This window comes from Protopterus annectens, chromosome 12.part0 (assembly GCF_019279795.1).
Source record: "Protopterus annectens isolate FY-2018-M chromosome 12.part0, PAN1.0, whole genome shotgun sequence".
Classification (NCBI taxonomy): Eukaryota; Metazoa; Chordata; order Ceratodontiformes; family Protopteridae; genus Protopterus; species Protopterus annectens.
In genome coordinates this window covers 894,972,151-894,989,499 of record NC_056746.1, presented here as the reverse complement: position 1 = coordinate 894,989,499, position 17,349 = coordinate 894,972,151, and the positions used below count along the sequence as shown (strand labels likewise).

General features: G+C 41.4%; 1 protein-coding gene across 1 annotated transcript in view; it reads left to right on the top strand.

The window, feature by feature from the left end:
* Positions 1-17,349, top strand: part of PREX1 (phosphatidylinositol-3,4,5-trisphosphate dependent Rac exchange factor 1) — a 2,105,011-nt gene that overhangs the window by 1,563,640 nt on the left and 524,022 nt on the right. The window contains exon 17 of the mRNA XM_044089931.1: positions 7,231-7,323. Within this exon, the coding sequence (XP_043945866.1) occupies positions 7,231-7,323 (93 nt within the window). The remainder of the gene's footprint in view (positions 1-7,230; positions 7,324-17,349) is intronic.

Here is a 17,349-nt window from a genome sequence, read left to right as displayed (position 1 = left end):
ATGTTCTTTCTGAGCTTGATGAAAACATCATCACCATGTATGTCTGTGTGAGAAAAATTCTACTAAAGGAATATTAGTGTCAGTGAATTCTGAATCTCAATGAGAGCTTTTTGCTATTGTTTTGTTAACGTTACTTTTCAATAAGAAAACTGTGCTTTGCAGAGCCTAAAACCTCAGGGCATTTATTGAGGCAAAGAATTTCTAGCTTTTTTCTGAGAGACATCTGTTCCTTCTTGTCCAAGAATAGCCTTTCCTTACTGCCTGTATCAAGCCCAAAGTGAAGAAACACTGTAAAATGGACAAATTAGCAAAAAAGCTAACTTTGAAAGATTCCTTGAGGTCTTTGTGACCACATCTGCCTTATGAAAGCCTGAGGGCACCAGCCCAGTAAGGCACATAATTGTCCATTCCAGTTGGTTCAGAAAAAAAATTTGGCTGAGCCTATAACTTTATACTCTGTGTGACAGATAAGCAGCCTGTGGACATCTGCCCTTGATGTCTGTTGCAGGTGCAGCTATTTTCAGTTAGATGCATTTTGCAGTAGAGTATGTGGAGCATGGTGAATAGGTTGCAGGTTCTAGCATGCGCTGTCTCCAGACCTTTAACCCTTGATACTGCTTCTCTCATCAAAAGGAAAAGGGAGCTGTCCAAAATGGAGTTATCTAGCTTGGAGATCCAGGTAGGTATAGATTAGGATGGTGAGTATTCGACCCAGTTTTACTCTTCCCCCTGATATAATGCTAATGATGAAGAACCTCTTTCTTCTAGTTCTACTCCTGAGAATGTCTTATTTGATGAATGTGATGAGACACTTCTTTGATACAAGAGCATTTTAAATGGAGAGCAAAAGAACTGATTGACATCCATAAAAGGGGTTCCATTCATTTAGCTGAATCACAAAATACTGGAAAAAAATGGTTGCAAATACATTTATTCAAATGGCTACCTGGTTGAAATTGCATTATATGGAATCGGATTTAATTACACATAGTGCTTTAATAGAAGATTAAGGCTATGTGCTGTTAACAAGCTGCTTATTGTGATCCAGCTTTGAGGCCTCTGCCTCCATTTACAGTTGTCTGACTGAGCAAGTTACTTAACCAGTGCTGTTGTGCTGAGTGTGAAAAGGTCCATGTACTTGGAGTCTCATGACACTCTTTGAGTGTTTGCCCTCTCTTGGGTGAGATTTCCTACAGGACCTTCTGCTGGTCCTGGGCCTGTTAGATGTTTTGGATACTATTATGTGGATGATCTGGCTTCCTTCTGGGTATTTCCTGCTGTATTATTTCCACAAGGATCCTAAAGCATTTTTGTTCCTTGTTGTGTTTTATTCATGACACATCGTTTTACATCTTTCTGTCTTTCTTTGTATACTAGATGATCCTCTCAAAAATACCACCAGACTCCTGAGTCATGCTTTTCAAGGACATTCTGTGGCAGTATGGGATTTATGGGACTTACTCAGAGTCACAAAGTAGGTAAATGGATGCTAGGGGCATCAAGGTTGGAGCTAGAGGAAGCAGCTCATGGCCTTTTTTTAAACATCTTTATTAAACATGACATTTTTTTTTCAAAAGTGACAAGTACCTGTACAGTAGGAAAATAAAGCAAAGCATAATAACATTTATTTTGATATTTTCAAGTACTATATATTTTAACAAGTTTAATTCACTCCATTATATAAATCGCTCAGTTCCTGCCTTCTCTTAAATTTCACTCTTCTTTCTGAACATTATTTTTCATGTATTGTTCCCACAAATTCCAGTTATTTCTATATAATTTGCTCCATTTTCCTAAAGATCCCACTTCTTATTTATCTGATTTACATCATTCAGCATTACAGTTACAGTTGGTTTAGATTTTGGTTTCCATTTTTAAATAATTGTTTTTTATTTTGTGCAGCTAATAGCAAGGCCAGTTTACTATTAAAATGCCAAGGTGAGAATGTACACATACGAACAATCTGAACTACAGATGTTCGAATGTTTCATATGCATACATTCTCAATGTTCAAACTTTTATATTAGCGAATGTCCTGTGCATTCGCTAATGTAAATCTGAAGAGCTGTACAGAGATTGCGGTACAATGCGGTTATGGAAATTCACCCATTTCCTCACTGTAGTGTGATCTCGGAGTTGGAATATATAGTTAGCAGGGGATGGGGGGGGTGCAGGGGCGCTTCCCCCCTGTAAAAACGGGATGTTCCTTACAGGCATATGGGACTTCACAGCAAGGATGGCATGTTTGGTAATTGCCATAAAATGTCGAATTCGACATTTTCGACAATTACTGACGATTTCGACATTCTGGACATCCGAAAATAAGAATTTTCAGATGTTTGTTTCGATTTTAGTTACGGGTTTGTTTTTATGTTGGTAGAACAATCAGATAGGTTTACAAGAGAGTATATGAGCACAAATATGCATTATCAGCTGGCAATGACAAAAATGGTTTAAGCAAGCATTACATTTCATCCAAATGTAAAATGGATTTTAAATGTATTGTATTGGATTATGTTGCAAGGTGTGACAATAAGTTTGATGCTGAGGAAGAACTAGGGTGGAAAGAATATTTATGGCAAGTTAAACTTAATGCTTGTTATCCACCAGGATTAAACAACAGAGAAAATTCTGTTGCTTACCAGAAATACAAAGGGTTAAAGCATTAAACTATTTTAATCACATGACTAGGTGTTATATAAATGTTTGGTGATGCAAAGATGCTAAATGTATTTAGTCTGAGGAAGTCTCAGTGTTAGAGACGAAAGCACTAACTGGATACTTGTTATTTTATTGTTTTTATTTTGTGACTATTGAATAAGTTCTGGATTTTCCTATTCTGCTGTTTTTCTTTTTTCTTTTACGGCCATACTGTCATTGTCAGAATGTGTTGTCCCAGCTGTGGACCACATCAGCTGAATTGCTGAGAGGGGCTGTATGTCTGACTTGCTTTCACCCTTTAAATGCCATCACCCAGCAGTGGATTATATCAGGTTTGCTGCTGAGAGGGACTACAGAGAGCAAACATCCTTTCATAGTGGTGGGCTGCAGAGGATGTACCACCAAGAGGCTTTGTGGGGAACTGCCTCTGTGAACCAGAACATAACATTTGAAAGTGTACAAGTCACTCAGAGGCATGAACCATGTTGCTATAGCCTAAATTGCATAAGCCTGGGTGAAATTCAGTGAATGGCTGTGGCAGACATTGACTTGTATGCCAGTACCCCATGGACTTCCCTTTAAGCGAACACCAAAACTCCTTTATATGTGGTAAGGCTATCAGTGAGAAGTATCACCATTCTGCTGTTTGACATCAAAAACTGTTGGAACTCTATCAGTGCATTCCCTTTGTCACTGGTACACAATTGTTTTGAACATAAGAGTGCACAATGTCAAAAAAATCGTGTTCCGAATAGTGCTTTTCACTCATATAGAGAATCCTGATGGATGCAGAAATGCTAGTTTTTGCTATCTGTCCTTACTATGGAGTCCTGACGCCCTGTTTTTCTCTTGAGTTCTTTGTGCTAATGTGCAGTATCTGCTTGCTGCCCACTGTGAGTTCAGACTTTGTACAAAGATGGGGGGAGTCAAAATAATAGATGGGAATTTTGCTGTACCCTAGATTAGATCTCCATTTATTATATTTACTGAAAGGGAATTTCCATCAGGGAAGACCCATTTTCAGCTGACTCCTAGGGCATGCACCATGAGCTACTGATAATAGACACATTTACTAAAAGGAAATAGTATGTAAAACATAGAGCTGTACAGTCAGTAATACCTTACATAAACTATGAGTGCAGTGCACTGTATGAGACCTGCTTTATACAGTGAATTAATTAAGCTGTTAACAGGATCACATGTCCAGAATGTACTGTATGTTATGATACTTACTTATTGTGCAGTCTGTACATTGGATTGCTAAGCAGTACAGATATGTCAGGAAAGTAAGACAACATGAAAGAAAACTGGAATGAAGATGATAAATAGATGCTGTTAATTGTGGAAGTCCAACTGAGAGTATTGCTGAATAGATTATCAAGATAATATAGAGCATTTGGCAGAAGAACAGAGTACTTTCACACATGTGTGACACAGTGATATATATATACTGGTGAGTGAACTGCAGTGACACAGAGCAGAATACATTCACACAGGTATGGCACAGTGGTATATAAAGATGAGTAAACTGCAGTGGACATGGCACAGAAAACATTCACACATGACACAGTAGAATATACTAATGAGTGAACTGTACTGACATGAAACAGAGAACATTCACACAGATGTGACACTGTGGTATATAATGGTGAGTGAACTGCAGTGACATGGAGCAGAGAACATTCATGCAGATGTGACTCAGTGGTATATAATAGTGAGTGACCTGCAGTGACAGAGAACATTCACAGAGACAGTGCACTGTGGTATGTAATGGTGAGTGAACTGCAGTGACGTGGGGCAGAGAACATTCATGCAGATGTGACACTGTCGTATATAATGGTGAGTTCACTGCAGTGACATGGAGCAGAGAACATTTTATACAGACATGACACAGTATTATATGCTGGAGAGAGAACGGTAGTCATGTGGAGCATTAAACATTCACACAGACGTGACACAGTAGTGTATACTGGTGGTGTATGACATGGAACACAAAACATTCACACAGACATAACACAGTTGAATATACTGGTGAGAGCTGCATTGACTTGGACAGACAGCAGTCATGCAGATGTGATACAGTAGTATATACATTGGTGAATGAACTGCAGTGACATGAGGCAGTGAGCATTCCCACAGATGTGACCAGTAGTATAAAATGGAGCGTGAACTGCAGTGACATGGAGCAGAGCACATTTCTGCATGTATAATGTAACATTTAAATGTGGTAACAAATATGAAATCAGGAAAAGTTGAACACAGCTTGATTAACTTGTTTAATTATACAGACCTACAGTGGGAAATATGGGGTAGTATATAAATTGACACATGGAAAGACCACAAGTTATCAGAAGTATTGCTATAGAAAACATTGTAGGGACTGTCAGCAATGAAATACTGTCAAAAACAAGGTTTAAGAAATATCATTCTGACAGTATCACTGCAACTGAAGGTGAATACTTAACTTAAGAGTTCATAGGTTCATAGGTGTGTACTTGGCTAATGTCCCTGGAGCCTTTCCAAGCCTAGCCCATAGGATTACCCTGGCTTCGTGCTACCCGACCTTAGTTCCCAGTGCCTCTGTCAGGTAGAGCCACTGGAGTGATCCCTAGGGTGAATTTTCTATTTCTCATCCACTCATCAAGATTTCTCTTGAAGAGGGCCAGTGAGGTGTTCTGCTTGATATGTATGGGAAGTCTGTTCCATAGCATGGGCAGTCTCTGGGTTATGAACCTGTCCCTCCAGCGTGTTCTGTTGATTGTGGTAATGAGGTTGAGGTCTCCAGAGCATGTAGTGCAGAGGGATTGGGATTTCTTTAAATGTAGCATTTCTAACAGAGCTGGGTCAGACATGTCTTTGTAAGTCAAACACAGATCGCCTCTAAGTAGGCGATATGAAACAGAGGATAGTTGGTGTTTTTTGAGTCTGTCTATATAGGACAAGTGTTTAAAGCCTATTTTTGCAGCCTCTCCAGTTGTTGTAGGTGTCTAGTGAGGTACATGTCAAATGAGGCATTGTGCTCGATGATTGGCCTAATGAGGGAAGAGTAGAGGGAGACAATGACTTCTTTCTTCCTGGATGCAAAACTCTTAAGTAATGAGATGTGCCACATAGAAGGACTTTCCGACCACAGTGGCAATGTGGTGGTCAAAAGAGAGGTTGCTGTCAACCTGTGTTCCGAGATCTCTTATGATGCCTTCTGTGTTCAGTGGACTACCATCGATGTGGTAATTCATGGGAACTGTTTTTTTCCCAAAGGTATTGAGCTTAAGGCCATGGTTCTGACACCAGACATCGGTCTCAGTGAGGCCTTTCTGACGGATGTCAACATCACTTGGGGAGTTAATTATGATTCCCAACTTGTGATCGTCTGCGTACTTTGTCAGCCAGAGTCCCTTCGTGTTGGCCTGGACTTCAGAGAAGTAGATACCAAACAGGAGAGGACCCAGAACCAAACCCTGTGGGACTCCACTTGTGAGTAGTTGACAGTCTGATTTGGAGTCAGCTACTTTCACACTGTGGGTTCTATCTGTGAGCCAGTTTGCAACCCACCTAGTGATATAGGGGTTGATGCCTAGCTTAGTGAGTTTTTCTATCATTCCTGAGTGACTCAGTTCTGGTGCACTACTGTGCACAACTTACTTTGTTGTATGTCTGAGAGTGTAGTGGGTATTAAACAGGCTGTAGGAGCAGAAATGAGAACTCCAAGTGTTCCCAGTAGTGCTGCTGCTGCTTTGCAGAACTGGCTGCTTCCTGCATGGAGGCTATTGTGTCTCCTCCCCCCACTCCTGTACAACACATGTCCATGCAGGACTGGTGCATTCAGTGGCATCTGATGTGGTCATACCCAGGTACTGGCTCCTGTCCCTTTTTGGGTTCCTGAAGGTGATTATGCAGTTCTAGTACAGTGACTTTTTATCACACTGGTTACAGAAGCCCAGAACCCAGCTGAGAGAATTCATGATCATGTTCATGCAGCTCACAGACATAGTGACATTTTGGAATTAAAGAAATACTCTAGGGCAGGGGGTTGCTGTAAAACAGTTTTGACAATTTCATAAGACAGTCGCTAGACTGGCTGTGGCATTATAGTTAAGTTTTTCTACCTCTCAGCTGTAGGGTCTTGAGTTCAGTCCTCACATGGGGTTACTGTTTTTTATAGAATTTGAGTGTTCTTCTCATATCTCTGTGGGTTTTTTCTTATTTGTTCCTCCCACCTCCCTAAAACATGCTGTTTAGGTTGGCTATGTTCAAGATTCCGTATATGTTCTGTTTTCAACCTTGCCCTTGTGACACATATTGTGTCTAAAAGGGCTCAAAATGGACTGTTTCACTTGCACACTTAGCAAATAAATAATTACATTTATAAAGTGGATGTGATTTGAAGCTGATGCATCTGATCTGCTTGTAGACGTTTTGAAATGAGGTACATTTGTGTCTCTTGGGATTTGCTTTTAACCTTTGTCCATACAAAGTTAAGAGTTTCACTGGATTTGGAATATATTCAGTGGACTATTTCCGTCACATTGTTAGCTGTAAATAATATTCCTGAATATTTCTGTTTTACAGATTCTACCACAAGATGAGGATTACGGGTTTGAAATTGAAGAGAAGAATAAAGCCATTATGGTGAAGAGCATACAGAGAGGCTCCCATGCTGAGGTATAGTAAATATATTTGTTAGGCAAAACCTCTTAAGGGATAATACAGAACTGTGAAGTCTTCCTATCTGTTTTTCCCACGAGTAATGTCTAACTGATTTGATAGTACCAGCAATCATAACTGCATGCTGTTTTTATTGTTGTGAGATAAGTGAGCCTTGCTACACAAAAAAAAGGTTGTGTCATAAGCTTGTAGCATATTCTGACATCATCTGAAGTGTCGAACTTGTGTGACCAGAGAAATAGAAAAATGCTGTGTACTGGGGTTCATAAGTAGTAGTAACGGGAATATCTAAATGACAGAAAATTTTAGCTTAAGTGAGAATCAGGTTCTCATTTGGCAGTATAGGGGCCTGCATATTTTCAGGAAGGGGGTGTATGCTAGTAGTCTAAACAAAAAACTCCACTCCCTGGAAGCTCTCTTTACCCTAGAGAATGCTGATGTCTTTGCAGTCTCTGAGATGTGGTTTAAAGCTGCAGACAGCACACCAACAGTGCAAAATTATAATGCCTTCCACACATTTAGACCAGCTACTTCACAGGCAGGGACTAAAAGTGGAGGTGCCTCTATTTACATAAAAAATAAATATACTTCAGGGCTGGTCAAACAGGACAATGCATTTGAGCTGCTCCATGTTCAAATCACCATAGGTAAAATCCAATACCACTTCCTTGCAAGCTATAGGTCACTCTCTATGACTCAGGAAACCCATACTATGTATTTAAACTCATTAGAAACACTAACCATCCAACCCAATACCATATTCATGGGTGACTTTAATTACCCCACTATTAACTGGGAATCCTATACAACATCAAATGTACATGCACAGAGATTCCTGGATTTTGTAAACACAAACTACCTGGACCAGATAGTCAATACACCAACCAGGAGTGCAACCATACTGGATCTGGTCCTCACTAATATGGGTGAGTGCTGCATACCCCCTATTGTAATGCCTTCTCTGGTAAAGTCAGACAACAGAATGGTCTCTTTTAAAGTAAAAATAAAACCTGGACCCTCAGCTAAGATGGGAATATTGAAGAACTATTCTAAGGCTAACCTCCTGCTGTTAAGTGGTTAAGTGAGAATCTGGCTAAATTTCAAGCCCCTGTAAACCCTGAGAACACTTCTGTGTATGCAGAACTGTTCATAGAAACCTTGTACAAGCATGTTAATAGCTGCATAGAGGCAGCTGTACCTACTAGGAAGAAGTACAGAACTAGCTAAAAAAACAAGCCACCCTGGTGGAATCACAAAATCAGTCGGATGTATAACAAGAGAAAGAAAATCATGACAAAAATTAGGAGGTGCAGCACCCCGCAGGATAAAAGCGCACTCATCAAACTAAACAAACAACTCAGAGGACAAAAAGGCTGCCAAAGCCAAATTTGAGGTACATTTGGCCTCCCAGGCCAAGGACAATGACAAAGCACTCTTTAGCTATGTCCACAACCTAAAAGGCAATACACAATTGTGTGCAGCACCCATTGTAAATGGAGTCACCTATACTGAGCCAGAAGGTATAGCAAACCTCCTGGCTGATAAATTCAGCTCCAACTTTAGTCCTCTCTCCTCCTCAGCCTTCCCTCAGGAAATATCAGATATAACTCCCCCTACTGTCACTAGGGAGCAGGTCCTTAATGCTCTCTCTAAGACCAATAACACTGCATCAACGGGCCCAGACGATATCCCAGGATGCCTCCTAAGTGGCATAAAACATGACTATCAGGGCCTCTGGAATTACTATGTAACTGTAGCCTCCAAACAGGCTTTGTGCCTCATGAATGGAGGAAAGGCAACAGTCATCCCTCTGCACAAAGGTGGGCCATCTACAGATCCTGGAAACTACAGACCCGTAAGTCTCACTAGCCTTATATGTAAAGCTATGGAAAGAATTTTCATGGAGATGATCAGTAGAGATTTAGTAAGCCTCCAGACACTGGACCCAACCCAGTTTAGTTTCGTCAAGGGCAGATCATGGCTACTCAGCCTGGTGGACTTCTTTGAGAAGGTCACCAAAGTAATGGATGAGGCCAAAATCGTTCACACTGCCTACCTTGACCTGACCAAGGCATTTGACACAATACCCCACTCGGGCATTGTTAACAAACTGAAGAGGTTAGGTACAAACCCGTATGTCACCTGGTGGATTGCCAACTAGCTCACAGACAGGACCCAGGAAGTTAAAATTGGTGAGTCCACCTCTACAAAGAGGGCAGTCACAAGTGGAGTACCTCAGGAATCTGTCCTTGGATCACTCCTTTTTTGGCATTTACGTATCAGAAGTCAAGGCCAATGTCAGTAGTCTCTGGCTGACTAAATTTGCAGATGATTGTAAATTAGGAGCTGTCATTGAATTTCACACTGACACAAATGTTCTCCAGGAGGGGCTGACACAGGCAAACAACTGGTGTCAGAGCCATGGACTAAATCTAAATGCTAGAAAATACATAATAGTATCCTTTGGGAAGTCATCCATCCCTGGTAACTATCATACTGACAAAACACCCCTTAGAGATGACCCAGTAGTCAGGGACTGAGGGACACACATAGATAATAATCTAGCCTTTGATTATCATGCGTCTACAGTGGTGAGGAAATCATTCTGTGTTGCACAACTTATAAACAAAGGTATGGCATCTAAGTCCAAGGAAGTTATTGTTCCACTGTATTCAGCATTCATCAGACCTATCATTGACTACAGTGCCCCCTTTGGTATGTACCTAACCAGGCATATCCAACAACTGGAACGACCACAGAGGTTCCTCACTAAAAGAATACAGGATGTAATTAATATGTTCTATGCTGACAGCCTCAAGGCCCTATCCCTGTGTTCTGTCTCCTACAGCCTTTTGAGGGGAGATCTATGCCTGGCATACAGGGCATTGTCAGACCCCACTCTGATGGACCTCCTGCATATCCACAAAACAAACAGTACCAGAATTACCTGTTCTAAAGACTTAAACCTTGCCTGTGATATAAATAGGACTTGCTGGAGAGATAGATATGTATCCCAGAGACTAGCCTATCTATGGAACAGGCTCCCCATCCATGTGAAGCAGAGTTCCTCCCTGAGCCAATTCAAGTGCAACTTGGACAGTTGGATGGGAAACCGGAAATTCATCCCTGGTTTGGCACTTATCTCTCTAATGCATACAGGTAACCTGTAAATGGTTCATCTCCTAGGCCCATTGTTATACTTATCAAGAGTGTCAGAGCTTGTCAGAGATTCAAGATGCATGGCTAGGCTTATAAAGATCCTTGTGGTCATTAGCCTAGTAAGCACCTATGAACCTATGAACCTACTGACACAGAGTAAAGACTTCCCAGCAGTACAGACTTACTCAGTCAGATCCAAAGATATGGAACTCAGGGCCAGCAGTTCCACTGTTTCAGTGGAGAACCCAGTGGGAGGAAGGTTTTCAAGGGAGGTGAGCAGATTACTGAGGGACTCAATATGATGGGAAGTTAGATAAAGTAGGAAAGGATGCGGGACTGTAGCAATAGTTGTTGTAACAGGAAAAAAGAAATGAAGAGGTACTGCTGAGGTTACTTCAGTGCTGGTATATGGGGTGCAAGTGCCATCAAAAGGCTATAAATGTTAAATGATGAAACACATAAGGATTGTTAACATCTGTCTAAGTAGCATGAGTCTACAGAAGGAACATAGTCCAGCCAGTTTTTTCTGGGATGTGGTATTGCTTTTCTCTAATTGACAGCATATTTCCAGTAGTGGTGTACCATGCTATACAATATCTGCTCTATTAACTTATTACAAATGCACTTAGCAGCATTTTACCTTTGAAGACGTTTATTTAGTATAATCTTATTTAATATCATTGTTAATTATATCGTTATTCTCATGACTATGTTAGTGGCTCAGCAGCACTCTTGCCTTTGGTGTTAGAAGATCAGAAAGTTGTGGGTTCTATTTCCATACCAGGAGCTTAGATTCATTTTAGTCTGGAAGGTAGTGCAGAAGATTATGGCTATGTATTCCAGAGATTGGTTCTGTCAGCCTCCTTTTGCTTACTGTGACTCTAAGTCTTTTAACCAGACAGTGCTCTGAAGGAATTGGGAAATGGGATTACAGGATCATAGGAGCTTACTAAGCTATCAACCCGGAGGTCATTTTAAGCTTAGCCATTTCATCCCTATGTAATGCCATAGAAATGTTAGTTAATACCCAAGATTGCATTTAGTAATGACTGCCCCTATCCAGGAGGGTTGTGGGCACTATTCTGGGTAAGACTTTATGCTGCCCCATCCATTGGTCCAGGTTCTTTTTGAACAGTGTCATAGAGGTGCTCTGCTTTACATTAATTGGCAGCCTATTCCAAAGACGTGGCAGTCACTGGGAGACTAATCTGTTTTTCCAGCATGTCCTGTTCAAGTCTGGTCAGACTTATGGGTCTATAATTCCCTGGGTCTGTTGCTAAGCTACCTTTGTGGAGGGGAGTAACTGTTGCTGTTCTCCATTCTGCGTGAGCAAAGCCTGTGGTTAAGCTGTGATTGAATAGGGTACTTAATGGTGATGCTAGTTCATGTTTTAGTTTGTTTAGAAGACAGCCTGGAATGCCGTCTGGTCCCGTAGAGGCTGTATTGTTTGCCTTAGACAAAGCTTTAATGACCTGCTGTTTGGATATGTAGGGGGGGAGGGAGTTGGGTGCAAGGTTTGCGATAATTTTGGAGGGTATATTATCCTTGGCTGTGATTACTAAGTTTTTCAAGTTACCCTTAGAGGGTTTGACATGTTGTCTTATTTGCTGTTGAGGCTGAGGAGGGTGCTTTTCCATTGTTGGGGCCTTACCTTAGATTTCTTTGACACCAACTTTTTGCATTTGTTGTAAAGTTTGTTGGATGTCCAGCAGGGTGGCTTGTCCTTACTTGGGCCTCTGGCTTTGATTCTCTGTGGAACAGCCGAGTCTATACACGTAATTGTACAGGGCTTTAGTGTAAGCTTTGGTGTAGCTACCACTTCCAGCTGGGAGTGGGGCTTGAAATGCATTTATACCTTCCCCAGGAGGGTTTAGTTTGCTTTGGTGATTTTTTTTAGTCTGATTTCGCCTTTTGTGAGTTCTGGTGTTAGTGCCAGTTCGAAGGCGACTGATTTGTGGTCAGATGTAACTAATGATGGTCCGACAGTTCCAGTGGTACATCCATTTGTCATGTTAGTGAGGACCAGATCTAGTATGTTTGTTGGGGTTTGAACAATTTGTTTGATGGCATTTTAGTTAACAAACTCAAGGAACTTTTGTGTTAGTGAGTTACGGCTAGAGTAAGTTTCCCAGTTGATGGTGGTATAATTGAAATTCCCCATAACCAGAGAGTTTGGCAATATTTGTATTGACTCCATTTTGGTCAAGTAGGCCTTGTGCGCATCATGATCCATGGATGGGGGTCTATAACCAGCTATGACTTGAATGGGGGTCTTACCCATAGTAATATGAACTTGGAGTAACTCCATGGAATTGTCCAGTCTAACTAGTAGGGAGGTGAATTTATCTGTAATATAGATAGAAACACTGCCTCCTTTGGTTCTCACGTTTGTTTTGTGGTCTGAAGGTGTGAAAGGCATTTTAGCTTGCAAGGCTGGGGTACTCTCTGAAGCCTTGAAGCAGGTTTCTGTGACTGCACAGATATCTACATCTTCCAGTGATAGAAGTGCTTCCAGTGTGTGCAGTTTTTGATTTAAGCCCCTAGTGTTTAGCAGCGTAACCCTTATTTTGTTATGGCTAGCAGTTTTCACATCGGCAATTTTGTTTTTGAGACCTTGACTAAAAAAAAAGCACTGTTGATAGACAAGAGCCTTTTTCCAGCAACTGAAAGCCTAATGGTGTCAGGTGTAGACTGTCTCTGGAAAAGCAGTGAGGTTTGTTGATCGTGTCATCCCAGGCTGACAGAAACTGGATCCCCTTTGAATGACACCAAAAACTAAGCCAGTTATTGAAATCAATGATTTTTTTGCTTATACTGTAGCATCATTCTAGGTGAGGGTAATATGCTGCTCAAGGCTAGGGATATACCTGCCTGGGACACATACTCGGAGAGCTCAGTCATGTCTCTCTTCATATAGTCCAGTGAGGTATGATCCAGGTCATTCACTCCAACATGAACTATGACAGAGTCATAATGGCACATGTTGCAGAGAGACTTGAGTGCATTCATGATCTGACGAATCCTGGCACCAGACAGGCAGCTGACAGTGACTTTCTCCTTATCTAACCTGGTGAGTGGGACATCCATGTGTCTCACTGTGGAGTCTCCAATGACAAGAAAATTTGTTTTTTGAATGTTATGCCTTAAGGGCTTGGCAGGTGAGACACTGGTGTTGCTATGTGTCTTGGGTGCTATGGGAACTGTGTTAGTTGTAGCAGTCTTTTGTTTTGAAGGTCTCTGATGTTTTGGTAAGTTTTTTGAGAGAACCTCCACATATTTTGATTTATGTGTTAGACGCATATTATGTGCATGAGTAGTGGTACTATGTGCATGAGTGGTGTTGGATGAGTTGATAACCTCTTCAGTGTTACTGCTTCTCCTGAAGAGGAATCTACTAGTCCAGAATCTTCTATTGAGGAGATTACTTTTGAGTATACTATTGCTAAAATGAGGGAATACTTCAAATGGCATTGCTCCCAAGTTTCAGATGTGCAAAAGAGATATTATGAGCTCCTACAAATGGAATATTCTTCACCATCTGCTGTCCCTCCAGTTTTACCTGCTTTACTGGATGCCTTTTCTTCAGCATCTCAGGCTCCTGATTCTCAGCCCCCTGCTCCTAAGAAGCCTGACTATTTCTACAAAGTGCCTGATGATTGAAAATGTCTGTACAAGTGCCCATCTGCTGACCCTTTGGTGGTCTATGTAGCTTCAGATAAGCCTTCTAAATTACTGCCAACCATTAAACTTCTTCTCTGTGATAAGGAAAGCAGAACAATGGAAAGATTGGGAAAGAAGGTCTCTACTGCTGCCACTCTTACCTTTTGTACTTTTAATTACCAAATTTGTATGACACAATATGTTTTGGCCTGCCTATCCCAGGCTTCTCAGTTATTTCTTCTCTACCAGAATCTGAAGGAAAAACTTTTGCCTTGTCTTTGTTAGGGGCTTCTTCTCAGGTGGCTTACCCATTCCATTAAGTGCAGCTTTGATGCAGCAGAAACATAATTTCAGGCTGCTTTTTCAGGATCTGCATTGAGGATTTACTCCAGGCTAAGTCTTAAGCCACTGCCAGATGCTATAAAAGCTAAATTGATGGATGCTCCTCTAGACAACAATGACTTGAAAGACAAGGCATTACAGGACTTGAAACATCTTTTGATGTCACCTGTGCCTAAGTGTCAAAGGAATTACCCTTCCAAGCCAGCTTTTGTTCGGAGACAGTCTCATCTCCTAAAAGTAAGAAAAGTGGATGGAAGCCTCCTCCACCTAAGACTACTAAGGCTTCTTCTGCACAGAAGCAGCCCTTTCCTGACAAACTTGGTAATATCTGACTATCACTCTTCTCTCAGCCTCATTCCTCTCTCACTTCCTCTGTTTGTGTCTCTTCCAGTTTGGTCGAGCATTACCCAGGACTCATGGGTTCTTTCAGTAATTCAGAAAGGCTATTTCATAGTTTGAAAATCCCTTCCTCCTTTCATGGGCATTCCTCAACCACCTCAGGCACAGTTACATTGGTTCCCAGAGGCACTTCAAGAATTGTTACATCAAGGAACTATCCAGCAGTTTCCATAGGATCAAAGGGGAAAAGATTTTATTCAAGAATGTTTTTGGTTCCCAGAAAGGAGGGTACCTGGGTACCATTGTGGATCTCTTTCATCTAAACACTTTCCTTCCATTCGCATGCTGTCTTTGTTTCCTTTACTTCTTCCTCAGGCTTTCATGGCTTTTCTAGTTATCACGGATGCCTGCCTTCACATATCTATTCATCCCCCTTATGGGAAATTTTTAAATTTCTCTGTCTTCTTGGCATTTTCAGTTCTCTGCTTTGCCCATTCTACTGCCCCAAGGGTATTCACCAAATACCTCGCTCCTGTGATTGCTTTTTGCAGGCTTCATGGCATCCACGTTTTTCCTTATCTGGACAATCTCCTGTTTCAGGCATCCACTCCAGAGATCTTACTGCAAAACCTTCAGTTTGCTATTACTCTTTTGCAACATCTGTAGTTCACAATAAACTTCAAAACATTATCCCTGACACCTTGTCAGGATCATGTCTTCCTAGGATGCAGGATTCAAACACTGCCTATGCTGGCATGTCTGCCTCCGCCAAAGGCCTTGACTCTCATTGCCTTCTTTCAGAATCGTATTCCTGTGACCTCTGTCTCAGCCAGAGAGTTCATCCACCATTCTTATGTTTCCTTTAGCCAAGCTCCACATGAGAAAATTTCAGTGTTTCCTGAAATCTTACCTTCTCTGCAGGCTTGCAGTCGAGGTATGGGAGCTTATGGTTCAGTATCATGTGACTCTTCAGACAGTTTATATTCCCTCAGGTCAAAATTATGTGGCAGACAATCTGTGCAGGTCCTTGACTCAATCCTACAAATGGATGCTTCACAGGAATGTGTTTCCTGGACCTTGTCCACAAGTGGGGTACTCCTCAAATAGATCTTTTTGTCTCCCCTCTGAACAGACAACTTCCTCAGTTTGGTGCCAGAGTCCTAAGTCCTCTGGTTTAGAAGGTGAATGCCCTCTCTTTTTCTTGGAAAGGGATGTTTCTCTATGCATTCTCTCCCCTTCCTTTCATTCTGAACGCTCTGTTCAAGATTCAACAGGACAAGCCCAAAATCTTGCTGGTGACTCCCTTTTGGCCAAGACAGCACTGGATCCCTCTTTTTTCTGCATTAGCCAAAGGCAGTCATCACAGGTTACCTGACAGAGAGGACCTCCTCACACAAGACAAGGGATCTCTGATCCATCATCACCTGTCCACTCTTCAACTGATGCTGTGGTGATAGGATTTTGATACCTTACAAGCAACTTTTTTGTGAGGATGTGCTTAGAGTTCTGCAGGAGGCCAGGAAACCCAATACTAGGAAATCCTACATATCCAAATGGAAGAGGTTTTCTGTGTGGTGTCTTTCACATAATGAAATTACACTCTCTGTGGATGTTCCTGTGGTTCTTTCTTATTTGTGTGAATTGCTTAGTGCTGGGTTGGCTTATTCCTCTGTCAAGTCACATTTATCAGCTACTTCTGGTTGTCTGCCTTTATCTCCTCCTTCAGCTTCTAGGTTTGAGGTAAAACAATTTCTTAAAGGCATCCTTCACATCAGACTTCCCAGGAAGCCAGTTCCTCCTCCCTGGGATCTTAATTTTGTTTTGGAGAAGTTGACTGTGGCTCCTTTTGAGCCTGCGGCTTCAGCTTCCTTGCAACATTGCCCTTGGAAAACTGTTTTGTTTTTAGCCCTTATTTCAGCTAGACTGGCATCTGAGCTTCAAGCCTACATGGCTTGTCCTCCTTTTTTGTTTTTCATAAGGATAGGGTGTCCTTGTGTACTAAATCTTCTTTTATGGGCCAGGTGGTGAATTGAGTTGTCAGTTAACGAATCTATTCATTTATTTACTTTTCGTCTTCTCCACAATCTCCTAGCGAGAATGTACTACACACCTCGGATGTGCATAGACAGCTCAGATTTTATTTAGAGAAGACTAAAGCTGTCAGGAAATCTGATCAGCTTTTTGTTTCTTTTCATCCCAGGTCTTTGGGGATGGCTGTTTCCAAGCAAACAGTTTTTTTTTCTTGTTTCTAAAGCTATTTGTTTGTGTTATGTTTTTCATGGTAAAACTTTTCCTTTCTCTGTTAAGGCTAATTCTACTAGGGCTGTGGCTTCTTCTGATGCTTTTTTCAAAGGGTTAGATACTAACTCCATTCTTGAGGCAGCTACCTGGACGTCAGTGCATACTTTCACCAAACACTGCAAGTTGGGTGGAATTTCCAGATCTAAAGCTGGTTTTGCTAGGGACATTCTTCATGGTTTTCTAGAGAGCTTTACTGATCCTTGCTCCTCCCAAGTTTCTTCT